Consider the following 21,079-nt stretch of genomic DNA (forward strand, 5'->3'; position numbering starts at 1 on the left):
TTTGAAATTTTGCATTTGTCTGAGGTGAAACTTCTGTTAAGTCTGATCAATTCTACAAACAAATATGCTACTCCCTTTGTAAAGTAACTAAAATAGTAAACTAAAACGTCTTATATTAGTTCACAGAGGTAGTATATAGTATGAAAATCTAATTTATAATGAAACTAATTTGGTGTTGTAGGTGTTGGTTATATTTATATTGAGTTGGTCGCACTTAAGCACAAACCCAAAACTTCACCAAAGGGTGCGCTTGGGATTTGAGAAGGAAATTTATGAATATCAGTCAATGAAAAAATTAGCGCGCTACAGAAAATAGCGCGGCCCCTGAAAATATGCTATTAGCGTGCTATAGCGTCTCGTGCTACAACGTGCCAGGACGGAGGTAGTAAGTATTACTTATACCGAAGGTTAACTCTACACTCGTCAGTGATGACCAATCAGTGATAACAATTTTCTAAAAATAATTGAGAACGTGGTAACAGTTTTCTAGGGGTTTTCTAGAACAACAGTTTTCCTTCTTTTTTAGGGACAAACAGTTTTCCAGGTTTTTTATTTTAGGGAATTGGTGAGAATTAGCAGAGATGGGCTGCATCTGTCCGATCCCTCCGCCAGGCCGGCAACAACGGGCCGGTAGGCAATTATACCGGCCCGCGCACAACCACCAGTCAGTCCACCAGCGACCGACCCAAGCGGATCCACGTCCCTCCCCCTGGCTACATCACATCACACTGCCGTGCCGTTGGCCCCTTCCCTCTCTGTCACCGCCAGCTTCCACACACCTCGTCGGCACGGAACACCGCCCCTCGAGTCAAGAGTCAACCCACACCCACCGATCTCCGTCCATCGACCATGGGAGCCGGCCAGGACCTGGAGGCCGGCGCCGGCGACGGCGGCGAGAAGAAGATGGCCCACTCCTCCTCCTCGGGCCCGCTCCCGCCGTCGGAGCCGCCGCACCTGCGGGGCCAGGACCCCGCCCAGTACCAGTATGGTACCTTCCACCCCCCTGCCCCCCACCCCGACGTCCGCCCCCACCCGCCCGTCGGCTTCCCCCAACCCGCGCCTCCCCCCGGATTCGCCGCCGGCGGCTACCAGCAGCAGCAGCAGAAGCAGCCCTACGCGCCCGCCGACCCCTACTACGCGCAGGGGTACCAGGCCGCCCCAGGTACAATTCCCCACATGCTCTTGCTTATCTCCGATGCTTATGTTTGGTCGGCGATGCGAGGAGCTCTTGCAAATCGATCAGAATTCAGAAGTCTCCAATCCAAAAATCTGCGTGCATGATCCAAATTTGAACACTCGCCTTTTTCTGCTCGGGTACTAGTCCGGTGACGAATTCTAGATGTAAATGGACCCTAGGCTTTAGCCTTTAGCTGAACTAGAATTCATCAACTCGCCTGGATTCTACGCTAAACGGGCTACTGATGTTTCAACTGGAACACTAGATACTTATGTACTGTATATGCTCCTTTAGTCTAACATAACAAGGTATTTGTGGCGACAATTGCAGAGCGGACTGTTACATCGGAGAGAATCATTGGGAGCGTGTAGAGACATGTAATTAAACAAATTCTTAGTGTGCTGAATTCACTAGCCAAAGATAATGTTTGGAAGGTTATTGCAGTTCTTCTGTCGGTCACCTTATACTTCTAGAAACAAGCAAGATAAATAACTTCAGATCCTATTTCGCATCAATTACTGGGGTAAACAGATAGGTGCCTAGAATCACACAAGAAAAAACAAATGGACCCCCAAGACTAATTTTTCCCCGATCAACAGAAGGCTCGCTCCTGGTTCCATCTTTCATAGAAAAACGATACCAACATACAGCGTCAGGTTTTAAGGTTCACAAATGCAAAGACAACTCCTACATCTCACCAACACGGCAAAGGGCAAATCTAGAGCAATTACCAAAGGACCTTGCAGCAAGAACATAATTACCATCTAAGCAGTAGCGAGACCAGATCACTTCTTCAAAGAGGGGACTACACTATTTTTTCATGCTAGTTACACCCTGAACACATGGATTCCATCGCTGCGTCCAAGGTTCTTCATCGAGTACTCCAACGAAGTAGCTCCCACATGATCTGCATCACCCACTGCAGCTTTTCAGGATGAGTCCATCATTCTCTCTGCGCAGATCAGTCTGGTTGCAGCTCCAGTGGTGACCTCAATTTCCTGAGTAGCAGATCCCTGGACAGGGCTGCATCCCCCCAAGAATCTCCTTGATAGGTTTTGCCCAGTCCACTAGATAACCCACTATCAAATGCCCAACCTGTTTCACAGAAATCCAGTTTTTTCCTGTTAAATACTAAGGCATTTCTGCAAATCCAAAGTCCCCACAGAACTGCAGAAGAAACAATGTTTAAGAGCATGAACTTTTTGTTCCATAGCCAATGAGCATCAAGTGATTTAAAATCAACAATATCAACCTTTGAAATTTTGTTTAACATCACTTCATATAGCTCTAGCAACAATGCATTCAAAAAACAGGTGATGTACTGATTCAATCTCAGTACAGTGAATACATTCCAGAGATTTGGCTAGGCCTCTTTTCCTAAATCCTAAGATTGTCACAAGATGGAAAAATCTACATCCATGTTATATGATAGTCCTGTTTCTGGTGCCTCAGGTTATGGTCCTGTTGTTCAAGGTAGGCCTGTTGAAGGAAGACCCGTGAGAATGCGGCGCCTTCCATGCTGTGGGCTCGGCATGGGCTGGCTTCTGTGAGTGCCTCCCAATACGCTTGCTATTTTGCCTTACTTTCTGAAGTTAAACCAGTCCCTGACAAAGTTCCATTCTCTTGCTGGAACAAAGGTTCATTGCCGGGTTCTTCTTGGCTGCCATTCCGTGGTATATTGGTGCTTTCGTCCTAATCTGTGTCCGGGTACATGACCACAGAGAGAAACCAGGATATGTTGCCTGCACTGTTGCTGTAAGTTACCTTTCTGATACAACCACAATACTTTGCTACTGTTAAGATTTCACATAGAAATTTGAGACTGAGTTTTATGGCCCATTCAACCAGCTTTGTTACATTAACTGAAATAAATTCGCTCAAAAGCATATACTTAGGTGCTGCTTACACTTACAGTTAATTTTTCTTGTGATGGCTCCAGTTAAAATATTGGTATGCCCGAATTTTGACAAAAGCTCTTTCAACATAGAAGTAGATTTTTACTGTACAAATTTAGCAATTGCAAGCAACATGGAAATCATTAGAATCACAAATTACGAGCTATAACCTGTCACAACAAATTATTTTCTGTAATACTTGGGCTAACTTTGCATTGGAATTCGCTGCATCGCATAAACAGGCTATAATTGCGGCCATTGTTATACCCCTTGGAGTAACAAAAGGAACAGACTCATGGTGAGCCACCACCAGGTCTTGGCAGGCGGTTCTGTTGCTGAATATAAACATCGTTATTTCAGGCCCAGTTACATGATAGGTTAAAAAGTCTGCTGGTTGTATTTCATGTATGAGTGTGTCTTGTATACATATATGTACAGTAAAAAGAGTGGGGCTGCATCTTCGATGTTCTCTTGTATCGATACTTGGTACTTATAGTGTGTAATAAAAGCTTGAATGTACAACACATATCTTCCTCGAGGTTACCTCTCTTTCAAACTTGATGTTGAAATTTGATGTATCACTCAACAATTGTTACCCCTCCTTGGAGTAACATAAAGGGAACAGACTCGTGGTGAACTGCAACCAGGTCTTGGCAGCGGTTATGTTGATGAATATAAGTGGTGGTTATTTCAGTTCCTGCATCGACCGTTGCTGTCCTCTTGTGCCTATATTTGATACGTCCTGCGTCGATGATGCGATGTCCCTTCTATCGATATTTCGGGTTTCTACTTTGTAATAAAGCTCAAGTGTTTCCAACACATATTTTATATGAGGTTGCATCTGTGTCAACTGTCAAGTTCAGCACTTTCATATGGTATCTCCAGTTCTGAAAAGTAGATTCATATTGTATCTCAAGCAAGTCTCATTTCTCATTATCATAAGGAGTATAGGCAATATTTACTGTCCGAATCAGAACCTATAATGCCCACATCAATTTGTTAGTTTATGTTCCAGCTTGACAGTTTGTTTGTTGAAAGCAGTGATGTTGTTAGTTTAAAGGGAGCAAGCTTTGCTGCCCATGAAATCTGTTACTCTTTAGGTCCTGGCCATGTTTGGCATGAATAACCTCCAGATAATTAATTATTGTTCGAGTAATAATAAAAAGTAGAAGTGTGATTTAGAGACGAATGAGGGCATTCTGTGCCAGTGCCCAGTGCCATGTTGGGAAAAATTCTAGTTTTATGTTTTAAGTTGCCGCAGCGGTTTCTCTGCATCCCATCTCTATGTTGTGGTAATGTTTATAGTAGTATGTGTGTTGTGTAAATTCCAGAGATTTATAGTATCGCGTTTCCATTTATATTAGCGGTTCATTTCTATAATTGCCCCAAATAGTCTGCCTTTCGTTGTTGTCCGACTAATAACAAGAAACTTAGACAGTTGTATTGAACTTAGCTTCTTTTGGACTTGTAGAGTGGTCATGATTCAGTTTGATTGAGCTTGATGATCACATAACAGTGTACCATTATTTTTTTCTGGACCATGGTTTACCCAGTATCTGATGGTCACAGAGCTTGACTTACTTGGTGATTTTTCTAGAAGATAGCCTCTGCAATTACAGAGAATTTCTAAAGCATACTCTTCAGCTGAAAAGTCTTATACTGTGAAAGGTCTTGCAAAAATTGTTGAGAAAGCGAGAATCTTGTGTAAGCATTTTTCTTTCCTTTCAAAACTGGGTTATTATCTATTAATAACATAAGAAAAAAGAATACACGGACCGTTTTTCTTCAGCTCGTGGCAGTGGGTTTCTGGGGCATGAAATTTAGACTGATATACGCAGTATGGTGCATATTTCAGTCTAAATTACTTTCAAATATTGAAACTTCTACTTCTCCACTTAACACTTAAAGGCTACTTTCAAATATGTTCTGCTTGTCGCACAGCTTACATGATTGTTACTAATCACCTCTCATGAACCGGTACTGGCTAGAGTATGCCCTTCAGATTCCATTTTGGTCAGATCATCACAGCAGTAAAAGCCATGTAAAAATGGTTTTCAGCCGAAACTTGATGCCATCTACTGGCATCAACATCTACTGGCACTAACATCCTTAGAAAAACTCTGACCAATTGGCACTAACATATATTGAGATTTTTATTTAGAAGAACAACCAAAGGCCTATCCAATGAACTGATAATTTGGCACTCGTAAGCGACAATGGCGCTACACAAGTAATCTCAGGCCCTAAGATCCGGATATCAATAAAAAGGTTACGAAATAGAATCAGATATAATATCATATCAGCAGCCTTGAGCTCCACACAAGTAGCCCATCAGTTAGTTCATCTCCAAAATCCAGATCACAACCACCAGCCAAGCCTCACATAATAAGAAGGCAGGCATTCACGCGCTGCTGAAAACAGAATGCAGAGCTTCACAGCCACCCTTCTGAACATCAAAGCTACTCCCTAATTGCTACAGAAATGTCGATAATATGGTGCCATTGTGTAACTATATCAGATGTGCCACCTAGTTGGTCGGTCAAACAGCCCGGTACTTGCGCCACGAACTACGAAGCTCTCTGCACTCTGTAGACCGCCATCATGAGGTTAAAGAGGCAGGACGGCGCGATCGCGAACCAGCTAAAGAAAGCCATGGCGGTGGCGGCCATGAAGCTTGGGCAGTGGTTCTCCGAGCACAACATCAGGTCGTCGTCGAGGAGAATGGTGATGCCTGCTGATCCACTTGCTGCAGCGAACGTCAGCGCGCCTGTGACCTGCAGACGAAACGCCGGGGGTCAAAACCGGATTGTGTTTGTTTTAGGAGAAAGAGAAATGCACCTGATCATTAAATGATTCTTTGGTTGTTCATGTATGTGAAGCTTTTCTAGTGTAAGAGACCACAAGGAATGAGTGACAGAGGGCTGTTATGTTCTGAGGTGCCTGAGAAAATATGTGACTTACCCAGTCCCCGATGGAATATATGGTGGTGGCTCGAGGAGACCGGAAGGAACGCTTGACAAGAAGTGCGTAGATGTCCACAGCGCCCAGAGCGAGGCTCCACAAGCATTGCAAGCTTGCTGCTGCGACGAGGAGGCTGCTCAGAAGAACAACGGTAAGTTCATCTCATCTATAGGAGGAAATCAATCCGGTGTTCCAAGTTGTAAAATCAATCTGTGGTGGAAAAGCGCTATCTAATCGCCCCACAGAAATAATAAGGTAAGATACGCTAGGATGCTACATTGTTTCTTCTAGTTCTCGATGCTATCCCCCAAGGCCAACACTGACTGAGAGTAGATCTTCAAATGCAATCAGAATGCTCGCAAGTGAATTGTTGCATGTGAGACGATAATGAGAATGACCAATCATTCAAGAACAAGAACGAGCATGGAAGGAATCAGCTGCTGCCACACAAAATCTCAAGATCAAATTTGTAAGAGACCGCCGTCGGCGAGGAAGACGTGAGAAGAGTGCCCGCTCGGGAAGGACCAGTGGTCGACTGTGATGGCGAGTTGGCGACGACTGCCGGCGATGCGGGATGAGGGCTCGCCTGGGAAGGACCGATGGTCGACGGCGACGACGATGGCAACGGCCGCGAGCGACGCGAGATGAGTTGTCGTTGGGATAGGACCAGTGGTCGCCGGTGATGGCGGCGGCTGGCGGCAACGTCGACGGCGAGGGTCGCGGGCGGTGCGGTATGCGTTGATGAATTGTTGTAGGGAAACGACTTGATGGTAACGGCAACATGCAGGCCAGCTGCGTTGTATGCCGGTGGCGTGCGGCGGAGGGTGAACTGGTTATAGAAAAACGTCTAATTGTCGTTTTTTCATAAACTCAGTTTTTCAGTTTTAGTAAAACCAAGAGTTACTTACCCAAGGATTTGTTATGTTATCCAAACATAGTTTTAGTTTGTTGTAACCGAAAACGTGTGTACGCCAAACTGGTTTGGTAAAATTCCAGTATCCAAACAACCCCGCTCTGCTCGCTGGTGCGTGGTACTGTACTGTTCAACCATGGCTATATTTGGTGCACCGCCGCACCGCATCATCGTGAATCCATCCAGGTAGACAAAGACGATAGATGCAGAGAAACAACATCCAACTCCTTCAAATTTGGCGACTGCTCCCTCCGTAAAGAAGTACTATTGTACTAGCGATCTAAGAGCAACTCCAATGGGACGTCCGCCCGCGTCCGTTTGGGTCGGCGCGGATAAAAATGGCGGGCCAACGCGTCGACTCAAACTTAAATCGTGTTCGTGTGGCGTCCGCGCTGACCCATTTTCGGCCCAAAATTATGCTTGGAATGCGTCGGCGCGGACACGAAGCGAACGCGCCGCGCGTCTCCTCACCGTCCGCCGCGTCCCCACCCGGCGGCCATCCAACTACGACGGTCAACATTATTTATGACGATCGCCCACCTTGGGCCCACGCGTCAGCGACGGCGGTCGTCCTTTTTTAAGTCGGGCGTGCGGCGGGGCCGTCCTCATCCACTGCCACTCGCCCCCCGTCCCCATCTGGCCATCCCTGCCCCACGCCGGCAACAACCCTAGCCACCGCCAGCATGGGCTTCTTCTCCGGCATCGGCAGCAGCCGCAAGGGCAAGGCCCCCACCCGCCATTCCCCCTCCCTCCCCGCCCTCCCCGCGCCGCCGCGCGCTCCCCGGCAGAGGCATCGCATCAATGTGCCGTTGCACGAGGCTGAGTGGCACTGGCACCACCGCGTGCCTCTGCCGTACCCCGACGCGACGCTGCCGCGTGACTGGCATTTGGATCCGGAGAGGATCCCAGTGCTGGCGGTGACCGCAGCGCGCCGAACCGCACTACGTCGTCGACTCGCCCAACTGGGCTCGATGGTTCGCCTTCGAGCACGAGGAGGCGAGGTGACGCGGCGTCCGCGGCGTCGACCACAGACTGCCGCCGCCCACGCTCGTCGCCCGCGACGAGGACCAAGAGGCCGAGGCCGCCTACCAGGCGGCCATTAAGGAGAGCGGGGAGGAGGAGCGGTGGAGGGAGGCGGATGAGGCGGCTTTCGAGGCTGCCATGGCGGAGGCCATGGCCCTCTCCGCGGCGGGCGACTGCGTCGTGCCGCCGGTGACCCCGCCGTCCCCGCCCAAAGCTGAGCCGGAGGAGCCGGCCTACCTCGAGCGCTACTCCTGGACCGGAGTAGTGCGCGAGTGGGTCAGCGCTCAGCCGATCTGGCTCGGGGCGACGAAGAAGCAGGAGGCGGCCTACCTCGACCACTGGCGTCGCGTTCGGCTGGTCGAGGAGCGCCGGGAGGGCGAGCGCCTGCAGATGCTCGAGCGCGAGGCCAAAGAGGAGGCGCGCCAGGCCCAGGCAGCGGCGGCGCAGCCCGACATCGCCGCCCTCTGGAACACGGCGTTCCCCTAGGCCGGCCCTGCGCCGACGCTGATTGACCTCACCGGCCCCGACGCAGACGCCGCCGCCGATGAGGACGCCTAGGGCAGCGCGTCGTCTAGTTTTTAATGTTTTTATGTTAATTAATGTAATGTGGACTTTTGCCGGCCTTCGTGGCCGGCTTTTATGTTTAACGAAACTGCCTTGCGTACGATGTTTTTCCCATACGATTTTGTACTACAAGACACAGGCCCGTTCCCAATGTTTGGGCCCACTACACCAGAACAGTCTGCTCGTACACAAAATCGTATGAAGTTTGATCATACGTATAGCAGCACTCTATGTTTAATTAAATGCATGTATTTATTTTTAAAATGCTTTCAAGACTATGTTTTGACGCGCCGACAAAATGGGTCGGACCAGCGTTGGGCGCTCGCGTCGACCCAAACACAGCGCCGGACGTTTGTGTCCGCCAGGCCGACCCAAACGGATAAAAAGTGAATAAAAGCGTCGTCCGTTTGGGTTGACCCGTTGGAGTTGCTTTAAACGCTCTTATGTTTCTCTACGAAGAGAGTCCCAAATATCCATTCTAGTTCCACGGGCTGGCCCCCAAACAAAACTCCGACACTTTTAGCGGGGCACCAGTGCCAGAAAACAAAGAAAACGTTTTGATTAATAGCTCAAAATCATATGTAAGCTTCGTATCATAAGTTCAGTGTTGCCAATTCTCCAATAAAACGCATTCCTATATAAGCTCAACTCCAGCTCCAACCACATTTTATTTATTTATACCTTTATAAGAAGTTCAGCAACTACACCTTCTCTCCTCGTTCTTCTCTTGAGATCGAGAGGCAACAAAGCTCTTAATTCTTGAAAAAATAAACGCTCTCTCATCATCTAGAAAACAATATTATAACAGTCATGTGCTCATTTCTTATGGACCGTCGAAAATCACAAAACCATCAGGTCACCAGTCTGCAGCACCTCCGGCCGGAGCTAGCGGCACTGCTCGCGACGTATGATGTGGACCGCCGTCCACCACCGGCTCCAGCAGGCAGAGGTCTCCGGCCTGCAGGCGGTTGTCGGCGGCGAACTCGCGCCACCCTCCTGCCGGGACCATCCATATGTGCGTCATCTCGACACGCCATGCCTTGCTCCACCTGGCCTGATGGAGTGTCACCACCCCGCGAATTCGTCTGGGGCGCCATGAAGAGGCCTCGCGCGAGACCGGTGCTTGGAGCCGGTGCGGTGCCGGCCGCAAAGCCGTAGGTCAACTCCGCGCTAGGGTTTACGGTGGCGGCGGAGGGGTCGCGGCTGTAGGGAGGGGTCGGGGGATGTCGGCGCGGCCTTCCATCGGTGAAATTTCGTCGGTGGCGGCGCGGGGCGGGGTGAAGGCTGGGCGACCGAAGAGGAAGGGCGGCGGTTGCCTCCTCGCGCGCAAATGTTCGCTGTCCAGCGCGCGGGAGCTGGCGCACCAAATACACAACGCGCGATGCCGTTTTTCTCAGCGCGCTGAACCAACTTTACCGCGCGTGATTTTAGCCCGACTGCTGGAGCGCCAGTTTCAGTCCCGCGCGCACAATATAGGCAGTTTTTCCAGCACGCGGCTAATCTAATGCGTCTCTTGGAGATGCTCTAAGGTCATATAATTAGACAACATCGTTTTGGCAACCAAGCTCGCCGGAGCTCGAAAATTCTGAAAAAAAATCAAAGTTCAAACTTTCCGATTTCAAAGAAAATTGTGCAAGTAAACATGGGCGTTACGTGTATGTGTGTAAACTTTTAGGATGAAACACCCTGATATACGATCTGTACGAAAGAGACAAATTCTTCATGGACTGAGAGGATGAATAGTATCATACGTTGAAAAGCCCCAAATTCAGCGAGTGACACCCGTTTGCAGGACCGGGCTCCACCCCTGGCTGCTTCCGAGAAATTTCCTCCTCCCTTACCTGTCCCTAGTACACTTTTCAAACCACCTTTAGCTCTGCTCGCTGGAGCGTAGCACTGTTCGTGTTCAACCATGGCTATATTTGGTGCACCGCCGCACCGCATCATCGCGAATCCATCCAGGTAGACAAAGACGATAGATGCAGAGATAAACGCACCACTGGTCACTGAACCACATTTTATTTATACCTTTATTAAGAAGCTCAGTAGCTACACCTTCTCTCCGTCCTCTCCCCTCGTTCCTCTCTTGAGATTGAGGGGCAACCAAGCTCTTAATCCTTGAGAAAATAAACGCTCTCCCATCTCATCACTTACTCCCTCCGTTCCAAAATAGATGACCCAACTTTGTACTAACGGGAGTGCTCACTTGATCACTTCTTATGGAGCGTCAAAAATCACAAGACCATCAGGTCACCAGCCTGCAGCACCTGCGACCAGAGCTAGCGGCACTGCTCGCGGCGTATGATGTGGACCGCCATGGCAAGCCTCTTGTCCGCCACCGGCTCCAGCAGGCAGAGGTCTCCGGCCTGCAGGCGGTTGTCGGCGGCGAACTCGCGCCACCCTCCCGCCGGGACCATCCGCCTGTGCCGCATCTCCACGCGCCATGCCTTGCTCCACCCGGCCTCACGGAGTGTCAGCGTCTGCTTCCCGTCTGGGAGGAGGTGTCCGTCGGCAGCAGCATGTCCCGTGGTGCGCAAGTCCTACAAAAACAATTCAGTTGCAACAGAGATGCGTACCCATCAATGAATAGTGGTGACAATACTGGTTCAAGAAGCTTGAGCACCTACAGAAAATGTACTACACAGGTTAACAGCTAATCAAATGCATGCATGGATGAACTGTGAAATTTTAGATCAGAGGTTCACGGAATGTGCCATCTACATGATCTTTGTGCGAGCAATAACTAAGCAGCGACCGGAGGTCAAGGTTTTATAACTTACTAGCGCAGAGCTCAGATTGCTCTTGTCCATGGCTGCGACATAAATAGGCGCTCGAGATCGGACGGCCTTCACCTTCTCTGCAACCACCTTCTCCTGCTCCTGGGTTAAACGGGCGCTGCAGCCTAGCACCACATATCCTGCTCTGTCACAACCATCTGATGCTCCTGCATATAAGATGATATTTCACATCATTTAACGCTGCCTGGACCACCACTTGTCGATCTTAACAGTGATAAGCCGAACATGTATACCGTCGACTGGTTCATCCTTGACACATGCCGTCGAGGCGGCTTTCGTGCTTGTTCCGCCAATTTTCGAGCCACGAACGACGTCTCCACCCTTGGATTTGCCGGCGCGTCTTGCTTTGGGAAGCAGATGGACCGTCAGCATGAACCTTCTCCCCTCACCCCTGTTAATCGGTTGGAGCAGGCAGATGTCCCCCTCGCGTAGACGGTTGTCGCGGACGAACTCTAACCACCGCCCGTAGAGGACGTACCCAATGTTGCCCCGTCTGACGTGAAAAAGGGGATGCCACTTCTTCTTCACTCCTGGGAGGGTAAGTACGATGTTTTGGCTTTCAGTGGGAAAATGCGCAGCTGCATAACGCTTCGGGATGACCTGGTTGTGCAGACGAGATAAAAGACAAAAATCACAATGAATTAAAACAACTGAGCCAACCGTTCCTGGTTTCAGAAATAAAGCAGGGAAGCATGTATTGTTGATCTTATTATGGTCATGTAGTTCAGGTTTTGGTGATAACTATGCATATTTTCATCTGTTGTGTACGTGCTACACGAAAACCACGTCCACAATTGTGCCACAATGCAGGCCACTAAAATTTTCTGGACAACTGTAACTGACATATCCGGAATAAACAAACGGTAAAGTCCCCAGTGCAGAATAGGAATTACCAGAGCGGGTTGTGGTCCACTGACATTGCTCTTCATTATTTGAACCACTAGCAACGGAATTTCAGGCTGAATTTCAGCAATAAGAGCATCAATTCCTACCTCGTCTTCTTCATCAAGTCGGCACCTTCTTGACAATATATAGCGAACCTCGGAGGAAGTTTCCTGATGATCTGACTGGATAGATTCATATTCAGATGGACTGTCTTCTCCTGTCAATAGTTTCGATGGTAAGCTAGTATTGCCAAGAAGTAATTGCAGTGCGGCATTTGTACTAGCAAAATTTAGCAGCTGAAGGTTAATAATGTAGTATCATCTAGAGAGAGAGAGAGAGAGAGAGAGAGCTGGTGAAACTTACCTTGGTTTGAACATATATCAGTTCTTCCAACTTTGCGAAGCAAATGGACCATAAAGGTGAACCTTGTTGACTGAACCTCTGTCATTGGTTGAAAGAGGCAGAGATCGCCCTTCTTAACACGATTGTCATGGACAAATTCACGCAAAGAAAGGTTGCGTCCCCTTCCATCAGGTCTGATGCGGAATTTGCATGGCCAAGCCTTGCTCTTCCCAGGCAGTTTGAGTGTGACAAATTGAGTTTTGTGTGGAAAGTATGCATGTGCGTAATCCTTAGATATTACCTGATTAAAAAAGGGATGATTGGTATGATGCTGTGTTGTGTAATCCTTGGACTGACAGCGACACTATTTTCATAATATACACATGATCACAGCTATAAAGCGAGATGTGAATATAAGGCCATTCAATTATTTCATAAATATCCTTCAGAGGTTTGTTACAATTAACAATATCAGAAACAAAGATATTTGGAGAGGTGTATGTAGCTACAAGCATTTAACAATACATAAAGAATTCAAACCAAACGTACCAGATTAGGATAGTGGTTCACATTGGTCTTCTTCATCATCACCACAAGCACAGGGGTTTCAGGTTGAATTTTCGCGACAAACCCCTTGATTTCATCCTCCTGTTCTTCTGTAAGATGGCACCGCCCTGCTAAGACATAATCCTTTGAGAGCCCCTGAAGATCATCTGACTCCATAGACTCGCCTTCGGACAGACTATCTTCTGCTGTAAAAGAGATTCAAGAGAGATCAACATGTAGTAATTAAACGCTACTCACCAAATAATATGAGTACACAGCCGAACCTGATGATTCATCTGAAGAAGAATTTACCGCAGGCGTCTTTCCTGATTTTCTACCTTCTGAATCTGAAGCGCCATCAAAGGAACTGCTCGAAATATCAGCACGATATGTGCTCGCTTTTTCAACATGAGTAGAAATTTTCGCCCCGGCACGACATGAGATCCTCTCCTCGCCATTGGAATCAAAGATGGTGACCTTGAAGCAGGAGATTCCAAGGTTACGAAACATCAAATAGGAGTTGTCTTGTATCTGATTTGCATGAACAAACGCCTCCCATCCAGACTGCAGAACCGATCTGTTCATCTTCTTGGCAACTCCAACGACATACATCTGTCCGTTAGGGGCTTCTAGTTGGATGGTCCCAGAGATCTTTCCTCCGAAATGGTCAACAAGACGCTCCGGTATGACCTGCAGAAAGCAGCAGTGATGGAACCAAGGGTCAAAACAAAACATGCGAAATCCAGGGAACTGAGGCAGCACTCTGAATAAAGAACTAAGGAAATTAAAAGTCTAACATACCATGCTGTGTTTAAAGTTACCACGCATCTGCATGATGAACTTGGCCCTTCTCCTGCTGCACTCACAAGGATTGCTCATCACGACCGGAGCCTTCCTGCAAGATGGACCATATATAGATCATGCCAGATGGCAACATTCAGATTTTTGCTCGCATAACTAATCCATGTGATCCTAAAAAACTGAAGGTTACTAGTGCCCCTCTAAGATCTCTGGATGGTATGGGCATATCAATTAGATTTTCTTTGTCTATGAACAAGAAAAGCATCAGATAAAAGTCACCAACTAACTAACCCTGCCCTAGGATCTGCCAGATCGTCCACGTAAACAAACAGAGGCAAGAATCAACGCTAGATGGAAGGGGCTTGGAAGAAGAGGAAGAGGAAGCTTACTGCGTCTGCGGTGCTGCACGTACTCAAGGGGTTGAACTGGAACGGCAACAGGCAGCCGTGAAGCACAGCTATTTATGAAGGGAATTGCAGCCCAGGGGTTGAAGACTCCAGCGGGCACTTCATGCAGGCTTAATGGCTATTCATGAAGGCATTTGCCGTTACAGTCCACATTGCGTCGTGGACATTTCCTCGAGCACCTGGCGGGCAGGCACGGCGAGCAAGCCGGTGCGACAGAGGGTGGTGGTGGAAGACGGCGCTGGCTGTTGGTGGACCCGACCCGCCGGCGCCGGCGGAACGGACACCAGCGGGGCCCGCGCCGCGGCGAGGAGCCGACGGCATGTCCACGTGGACGTGCTGCCAGGGAGGGGGGAGAGCAGAGAAGAAGACGAGTGAGGTGTGCGCCATGTAGGCAGATCCACGTAAGCAGCCAGGGAACGTCAAGTGCGTGTCATTGCATTTTTTCTTTTATTGTTGCGCCATGCATTTCATTCTCACTATGCATTAATACATGACACTTCATACGCACATCACATCGTCAAAGACACGTATTTTTCATCGTACGTAAGTTCAAAACTCCCTCGGATCCAAAAAAAAAAAGTAATCATCCGCATTTCGTATGCAGTCTAACTAAGATGTGCCATGTTTTAAACCATTATCGGACAAAAAAAAGCGTGACACGTAAGAACACTGCTACATGCATGACACTATAACCAAACAAAATATGCTACTCCGCGTGTCCACAACTATATGTTCACAGTGGCGTAGCATTTCATCTGTCAAAAAAGAAAAGCCCGGCTCCCCTCAAAAAAAAAAACCCGACAAGCCCCGACACACGAACCCAAGAACTCTGATGGATGGATCTTTTCTCTCCTCGTATAATGTACGCCCGCTCATCCCTCGGTTGATCGTTATTTCCCCTCGACTCAAACTAACACTAATATGCGTGCACGCGCGTCTTTACGTTGCAAAGTGATTTCGGCGAAAATATGTCATGAAAATGCCTGGAGAAATGATTCAAGACAAATGACAATTATGCATGTATGGAAGCATAAATAAAATACTCGGAAATAGCATAAGAAAGCTTGGCAGTTCTTACGACAGTAACTATCACACTGATATATAATTTGCAAACAAAATTAGGGTACCTATTGCGGAAATTATATAGATGAACCTGGGTGCATATGAACTCGCCGTGGAAAACACATTTCTAAATCCTTAAAAAGAAGCTGCACGTGTACATCTCCATGTTCTATCTGTGCACATAAACTTTCATGGAAAAACAAAAAAAAAAACATGTGCAAAAAAGACAAAACAACGTGTCGTAAAATGCTACTTAGAGGCACTGAAATTTGTCTTTTATGCGGAGGTAAAATAAAAAAGACATTTTTTCATAAAACATTGTTTTCGCACATATATATTGCGAAGATGTATGAGTGAAATTTTATTTAGTATTTTTCACATTTTAACACACGTTCAAAATGCATTTTTAGAAAACAGGTTCATATGTAATGTATGTGAGGCACTGAGGTTCATTTGTGCGCTGTGTGCTGCGCACTGGTACAGATCCCACTTGTGTCTCCAACCACACGTGCCATGTAGCTCTGCGGGCGTGACTATGGCATGGTGTGACTCTGTTTGCTCCAAAGAACTGACATGTAGTGGGGTCGCTACTCGGTGCTAACACACAGATGCTTCTAGAGTGACCCAGATAAGACTGAATACTACTGTAGCAGCGAATCCCTGCATTATAAGCCGTCGGATGAAGCCCAATGAACGGCCAGGAATGCATTTTGATGCATCAAATCAAACTTTCAAAACTGGTACACTATATAGTAGTATAGATATAGATGTGTTGTAAACAGCGTGTCGCCGTTTCATAATACCAACCCCCAGTCCCTCTTGGTGTTGGCTGACCATTGATCCGATCTGCCGGTGACGCAGGCAACTGACTGTTGGATCACGCTGTACGCTATGCTAGTGCTAAATGAAAAAAAATTCTACCGTGCACCCAAGAACATGCTGCTGGAAATAGATAACGGATCAGATTTACCGCTAGGCACGCATGAAGGAAATATGCCCTAGAGGCAATAATAAAGTTGTTATTTATATTTCCTTATATCATGATAAATGTTTATTATTCATGCTAGAATTGTATTAACCGGAAACTTAGTACATGTGTGAATACATAGACAAACAGAGTGTCACTAGTATGCCTCTACTTGACTAGCTCGTTGAATCAAAGATGGTTAAGTTTTCTAGCCATAGACATGAGTTGTCATTTGATTAACGAGATCACATCATTAGAGAATGATGTGATTGACTTGACCTATCCGTTAGCTTAGCACGATGATTGTTTAGTTTGTTGCTATTGCTTTCCTCATGACTTATACATGTTCCTATGACTATGAGATTATGCAACTCCCGAATACTAGAGGAACACTTTGTGTGCTATCAAACGTCACAACGTAACTGGGTGATTATAAAGATGCTCTACAGGTGTCTCCAATGGTGTTTGTTGAGTTGGCATAGATCGAGATTACGATTTGTCACTCCGATTGTCGGAGAGGTATCTCTTGGCCCTCTCGGTAATGCACATCACTATAAGCCTTGCAAGCAATGTGACTAATGAGTTAGTTGCGGTATGATGCATTACGCAACGAGTAAAGAGACTTGACGGTAACGAGATTGAACTAGGTATTGAGATACCGACGATCGAATCTCGGGCAAGTAACATACCGATGACAAAGGGAACAACGTATCTTGTTATGCGGTTTGACCGATAAAGATCTTCGTAGAATATGTAGGAATCAATATGAGCATCCAGGTTCCGCTATTGGTTATTGAACAGAGACGAGTCTCAGTCATGTTTACATAGTTCTCGAACTCGTAGGGGTACGCACGCTTAACATTCGATGACGATCAATATTATGAGTTTATGTGGTTTGATGTACCGAAGGTTGTTCGGAGTCCCGGATGTGATCACGGACATGACGAGGAGTCTCGAAATGTTTGGACATCGGAATGGTTCCGGGTGAGTTCGGACATTTACCGAAGTACCGGAACCCTCCGGGGAGTCTATAGGCCTTATTGGGCCTTAGTGGGAGAGAGGAGGAGGCGGCCAAGGTGGGGGCGCCCCCCCCCCCCTGAAGGAAATATGCCCTAGAGGCAATAATAAGTTATTATTTATTTCCTTATTTCATGATAAATGTTTATTATTCATGCTAGAATTGTATTAACCGAAAACATAATACTTGTGTGAATACATAGACAAACATAGTGTCACTATTATGCCTCTACTTGACTAGCTCGTTGATCAAAGATGGTTATGTTTCCTAGCCATAGACATGAGTTGCCATTTGATTAACGGGATCACATCATTAGGAGAATGATGTGATTGACTTGACCCATTCCGTTAGCTTAGCACTCGATCGTTTAGTATGTTGCTATTGCTTTCTTCATGACTTATACATGTTCCTATGACTATGAGATTATGCAACTCCCGTTTACCGGAGGAATACTTTGTGTGCTACCAAACGTCACAACGTAACTGGGTGATTATAAAGGTGCTCTACAGGTGTCTCCGAAGGTACTTGTTGGGTTGGCGTATTTCGAGATTAGGATTTGTCACTCCGATTGTCGGAGAGGTATCTCTGGGCCCTCTCGGTAATGCACATCACTATAAGCGTTGCAAGCATTGTAACTAATGAGTTAGTTGCGGGATGATGTATTACGGAACGAGTAAAGAGACTTGCCGGTAACGAGATTGCACTAGGTATTGAGATACCGACGATCGAATCTCGGGCAAGTAACATACCGATGACAAAGGGAACAACATATGTTGTTATGCGGTCTGACCGATAAAGATCTTCGTAGAATATGTGGGAGCCAATATGAGCATCCAGGTTCCGCTATTGGTTATTGACCGGAGACGTGTCTCGGTCATGTCTACATAGTTCTCGAACCCGTAGGGTCCGCACGCTTAAAGTTAGATGACGGTTATATTATGAGTTTATGTGTTTTGATGTACCGAAGGAGTTCGGAGTCCCGGATGAGATCAGGGACATGACGAGGAGTCTCGAAATGGTCGAGACATAAAGATCGATATATTGGACGACTATATTCGGACATCGGAAAGGTTCCGAGTGATTCGGGTATTTTTCGGAGTACCGGAGAGTTACGGGAATTCGTATTGGGCCTTAATGGGCCATACGGGAAAGGAGAGAAAGGCCCCAAAGGGTGGCCGCACCCCTCCCCATGGACTAGTCCGAATTGGACTAGGGAGGGGGGCGCCCCCTTCCTTCCTTCTCCTTCTCCCTTCCCTTCTCCTACTCCAACAAGGAAAGGAGGAGTCCTACTCCCTGTGGGAGTAGGACTCCCCCCTTGGCGCGCCCTCCTCCTTGGCCGGCCGCCTCCCCCCTTGCTCCTTTATATACGGGGGCAGGGGGCACCCCATAGACAAACAATTGATCTCTTGATCTCTTAGCCGTGTGCGATGCCCCCCTCCACCATAATCCACCTCGATTATATCGTAGCGGTGCTTAGGCGAAGCCCTGCGTCGGTAGAACATCATCATCGTCACCACGCCATCGTGCTGACGGAACTCTCCCTCAAAGCTCGGCTGGATCGGAGTTCGAGGGACGTCATCGAGTTGAACGTGTGCAGAATTCGGAGGTGCCGTGCGTTCGGTACATCGGTCGGATCGTGAAGACGTACGACTACATCAACCGCGTTGTGCTAACGCTTCCGCTTTCGGTCTACGAGGGTACGTGGACAACACTCTCCCCTCTCGTTGCTATGCATCACCATGATCTTGCGTGTGCGTAGAGTTTTTTTGAAATTACTATGTTCCCCAACAATGGTATCAGAGCCTGGTTTTATGCGTTGATGTTATATGCACAAGTAGAACACAAGTAAGTTGCGGGCGATATAAGTCATACTGCTTACCAGCATGTCATACTTTGGTTCGGCGGTATTGTTGGATGAAGCGGCCCGGACCGACATTACGCGTACGCTTACGCGAGACTGGTTCTTCCGACGTGCTTTGCACAGAGGTGGCTGGCGGGTGTCAGTTTCTCCAACTTTAGTTGAACCGAGTGTGGCTACGCCCGGTCCTTGCGAAGGTTAAAACAGCACCAACTTGACAAACTATCGTTGTGGTTTTCATGCGTAGGTGAGAACGGTTCTTGCTAAGCCCGTAGCAGCCACGTAAAACTTGCAACAACAAAGTAGAGGACGTCTAACTTGTTTTTGCAGGGCATGTTGTGATGTGATATGGTCGAGACATGATGCTAAATTTTATTGTATGAGATGATCATGTTTTGTAACCGAGTTATCGGCAACTGGCAGGAGCCATATGGTTGTCGCTTTATTGTATGCAATGCAATCGCCCTGTAATGCTTTACTTTATCACTAAGCGGTAGCGATAGTCGTAGAAGCATAAGATTGGCGAGACGACAACGATGCTACGATGGAGATCAAGGTGTCGCGCCGGTGACGATGGTGATCATGACGGTGCTTCGGAGATGGAGATCACAAGCACAAGATGATGATGGCCATATCATATCACTTATATTGATTGCATGTGATGTTTATCTTTTATGCATCTTATCTTGCTTTGATTGACGGTAGCATTATAAGATGATCCCTCACTAAATTATCAAAGTATAAGTGTTCTCCCTGAGTATGCACCGTTGCGAAAGTTCTTCGTGCTGAGACACCACGTGATGATCGGGTGTGATAGACTCTACGTTCAAATACAACGGGTGCAAAACAGTTGCACATGCGGAATACTCAGTTTAAGCTTGACGAGCCTAGCATATAACAGATATGGCCTCGGAACACGGAGACCGAAAGGTCGAGCGTGAATCATATAGTAGATATGATCAACATAGTGATGTTCACCGTTGAAACTACTCCATCTCACGTGATGATCGGACATGGTTTAGTTGATACGGATCACGTGATCACTTAGAGGATTAGAGGGATGTCTATCTAAGTGGGAGTTCTTAAGTATATGATTAATTGAACTTAAATTTATCATGAACTTAGTCCTGATAGTATTTTTGCAAATTATGTTGTAGATCAATAGCTCGCGTTGTTGCTTCCCTGTGTTTATTTTTGATATGTTCCTAGAGAAAATTATGTTGAAAGATGTTAGTAGCAAAGATGCGGATTGGATCCGTGATCTGAGGATTATCCTCATTGCTGCACAGAAGAATTATGTCCTTGATGCACCGCTAGGTGACAGACCTATTGCAGGAGCAGATGCAGACATTATGAACGTTTGGCTAGATCAATATGATGACTACTTGATAGTTTAGTGCACCATGCTTAACGGCTTAGAATCGGGACTTCAAAGACGTTTTGAACGTCATGGACCATATGAGATGTTCCAGGAGTTGAAGTTAATATTTCAAGCAAATACCCGAGTTGAGAGATATGAAGTCTCCAACAAGTTCTATAGCTAAAAGATGGAGAAGAATAGCTCAAGCAGTGAGCATGTGCTCAGATTGTCTGGGTACTACAATCGCTTGAATCAAGTGGGAGTTAATCTTCCAAATAAAATAGTGATTGACAGAATTCTCTAGTCACCATCACCAAGTTAGTAGAACTTCGTGATGAACTATAGTATGTAAGGGATGACGAAAGTAATTCCCGAGCTCTTCGCGATGCTGAAATCGACGAAGGTAGAAATCAAGAAAGAGCATCAAGTGTTGATGATTAACAAGACCACTAGTTTCAAGAAAATGGCAAAGGGATGGAAGGGGAACTTCAAGAAGAACGGC

General features: G+C 47.0%; 3 protein-coding genes across 3 annotated transcripts; 1 reads left to right on the top strand and 2 right to left on the bottom strand.

The window, feature by feature from the left end:
• Positions 1–731: 731 nt before the first annotated feature.
• On the top strand, positions 732–3,598 carry LOC123183121 (60S ribosomal protein L18a-like protein). Its single transcript, XM_044595861.1, has 4 exons — positions 732–1,162; positions 2,630–2,723; positions 2,815–2,932; positions 3,315–3,598. The coding sequence occupies exons 1-4, from the start codon at positions 850–852 to the stop codon at positions 3,372–3,374; spliced, it is 585 nt and encodes a 194-aa protein (XP_044451796.1). The 5' UTR covers positions 732–849; the 3' UTR covers positions 3,375–3,598.
• A 1,875-nt stretch (positions 3,599–5,473) lies between these two features.
• On the bottom strand, positions 5,474–7,446 carry LOC123160971 (CASP-like protein 5A2). Its single transcript, XM_044578826.1, has 4 exons — positions 7,418–7,446; positions 6,034–6,166; positions 5,658–5,846; positions 5,474–5,545 (listed from the first exon to the last, which is right to left on the bottom strand). Exons 1-4 carry the CDS (start codon positions 7,444–7,446, stop codon positions 5,474–5,476), a joined length of 423 nt encoding a protein of 140 aa, XP_044434761.1.
• Positions 7,447–10,583: 3,137 nt separating this feature from the next.
• Positions 10,584–14,699, bottom strand: LOC123183123 (B3 domain-containing protein Os03g0619600-like). The gene is made up of 9 exons (XM_044595863.1): positions 14,572–14,699; positions 13,906–13,999; positions 13,443–13,794; positions 13,108–13,310; positions 12,580–12,859; positions 12,225–12,433; positions 11,565–11,931; positions 11,314–11,477; positions 10,584–11,073 (listed from the first exon to the last, which is right to left on the bottom strand). The coding sequence occupies exons 1-9, from the start codon at positions 14,697–14,699 to the stop codon at positions 10,813–10,815; spliced, it is 2,058 nt and encodes a 685-aa protein (XP_044451798.1). The 3' UTR covers positions 10,584–10,812.
• Between the last annotated feature and the right edge of the window lie 6,380 nt (positions 14,700–21,079).

Source organism: Triticum aestivum, chromosome 1D (genome assembly GCF_018294505.1).
Source record: "Triticum aestivum cultivar Chinese Spring chromosome 1D, IWGSC CS RefSeq v2.1, whole genome shotgun sequence".
Taxonomy (NCBI): domain Eukaryota; kingdom Viridiplantae; phylum Streptophyta; class Magnoliopsida; order Poales; family Poaceae; genus Triticum; species Triticum aestivum.

Excerpts from the sequence above, each read along its gene's own strand:
- LOC123183121 (XM_044595861.1), top strand. The coding sequence starts at position 850 with ATGGGAGCCGGCCAGGACCTGGAGGCCGGCGCCGGCGACGGCGGCGAG. Across the intron at positions 1,163-2,629 it reads GGGGTACCAGGCCGCCCCAG|GTTATGGTCCTGTTGTTCAA; the intron begins GTACAATTCCCC and ends CTGGTGCCTCAG. Across the intron at positions 2,724-2,814 it reads CTCGGCATGGGCTGGCTTCT|GTTCATTGCCGGGTTCTTCT; the intron begins GTGAGTGCCTCC and ends GCTGGAACAAAG.
- LOC123183123 (XM_044595863.1), bottom strand. The coding sequence starts at position 14,699 with ATGGCGCACACCTCACTCGTCTTCTTCTCTGCTCTCCCCCCTCCCTGG. Across the intron at positions 12,860-13,107 it reads TGAACCACTATCCTAATCTG|GTAATATCTAAGGATTACGC; the intron begins GTACGTTTGGTT and ends TTTTTTAATCAG. Across the intron at positions 11,478-11,564 it reads CAAGGATGAACCAGTCGACG|GAGCATCAGATGGTTGTGAC; the intron begins GTATACATGTTC and ends TCTTATATGCAG.
- LOC123160971 (XM_044578826.1), bottom strand. The coding sequence starts at position 7,446 with ATGGCCGCCGGGTGGGGACGCGGCGGACG. Across the intron at positions 6,167-7,417 it reads GGGTGGGGACGCGGCGGACG|CCTCCTCGTCGCAGCAGCAA; the intron begins GTGAGGAGACGC and ends TCTTCTGAGCAG. Across the intron at positions 5,546-5,657 it reads TCATGATGGCGGTCTACAGA|CAATTAGGGAGTAGCTTTGA; the intron begins GTGCAGAGAGCT and ends ACATTTCTGTAG.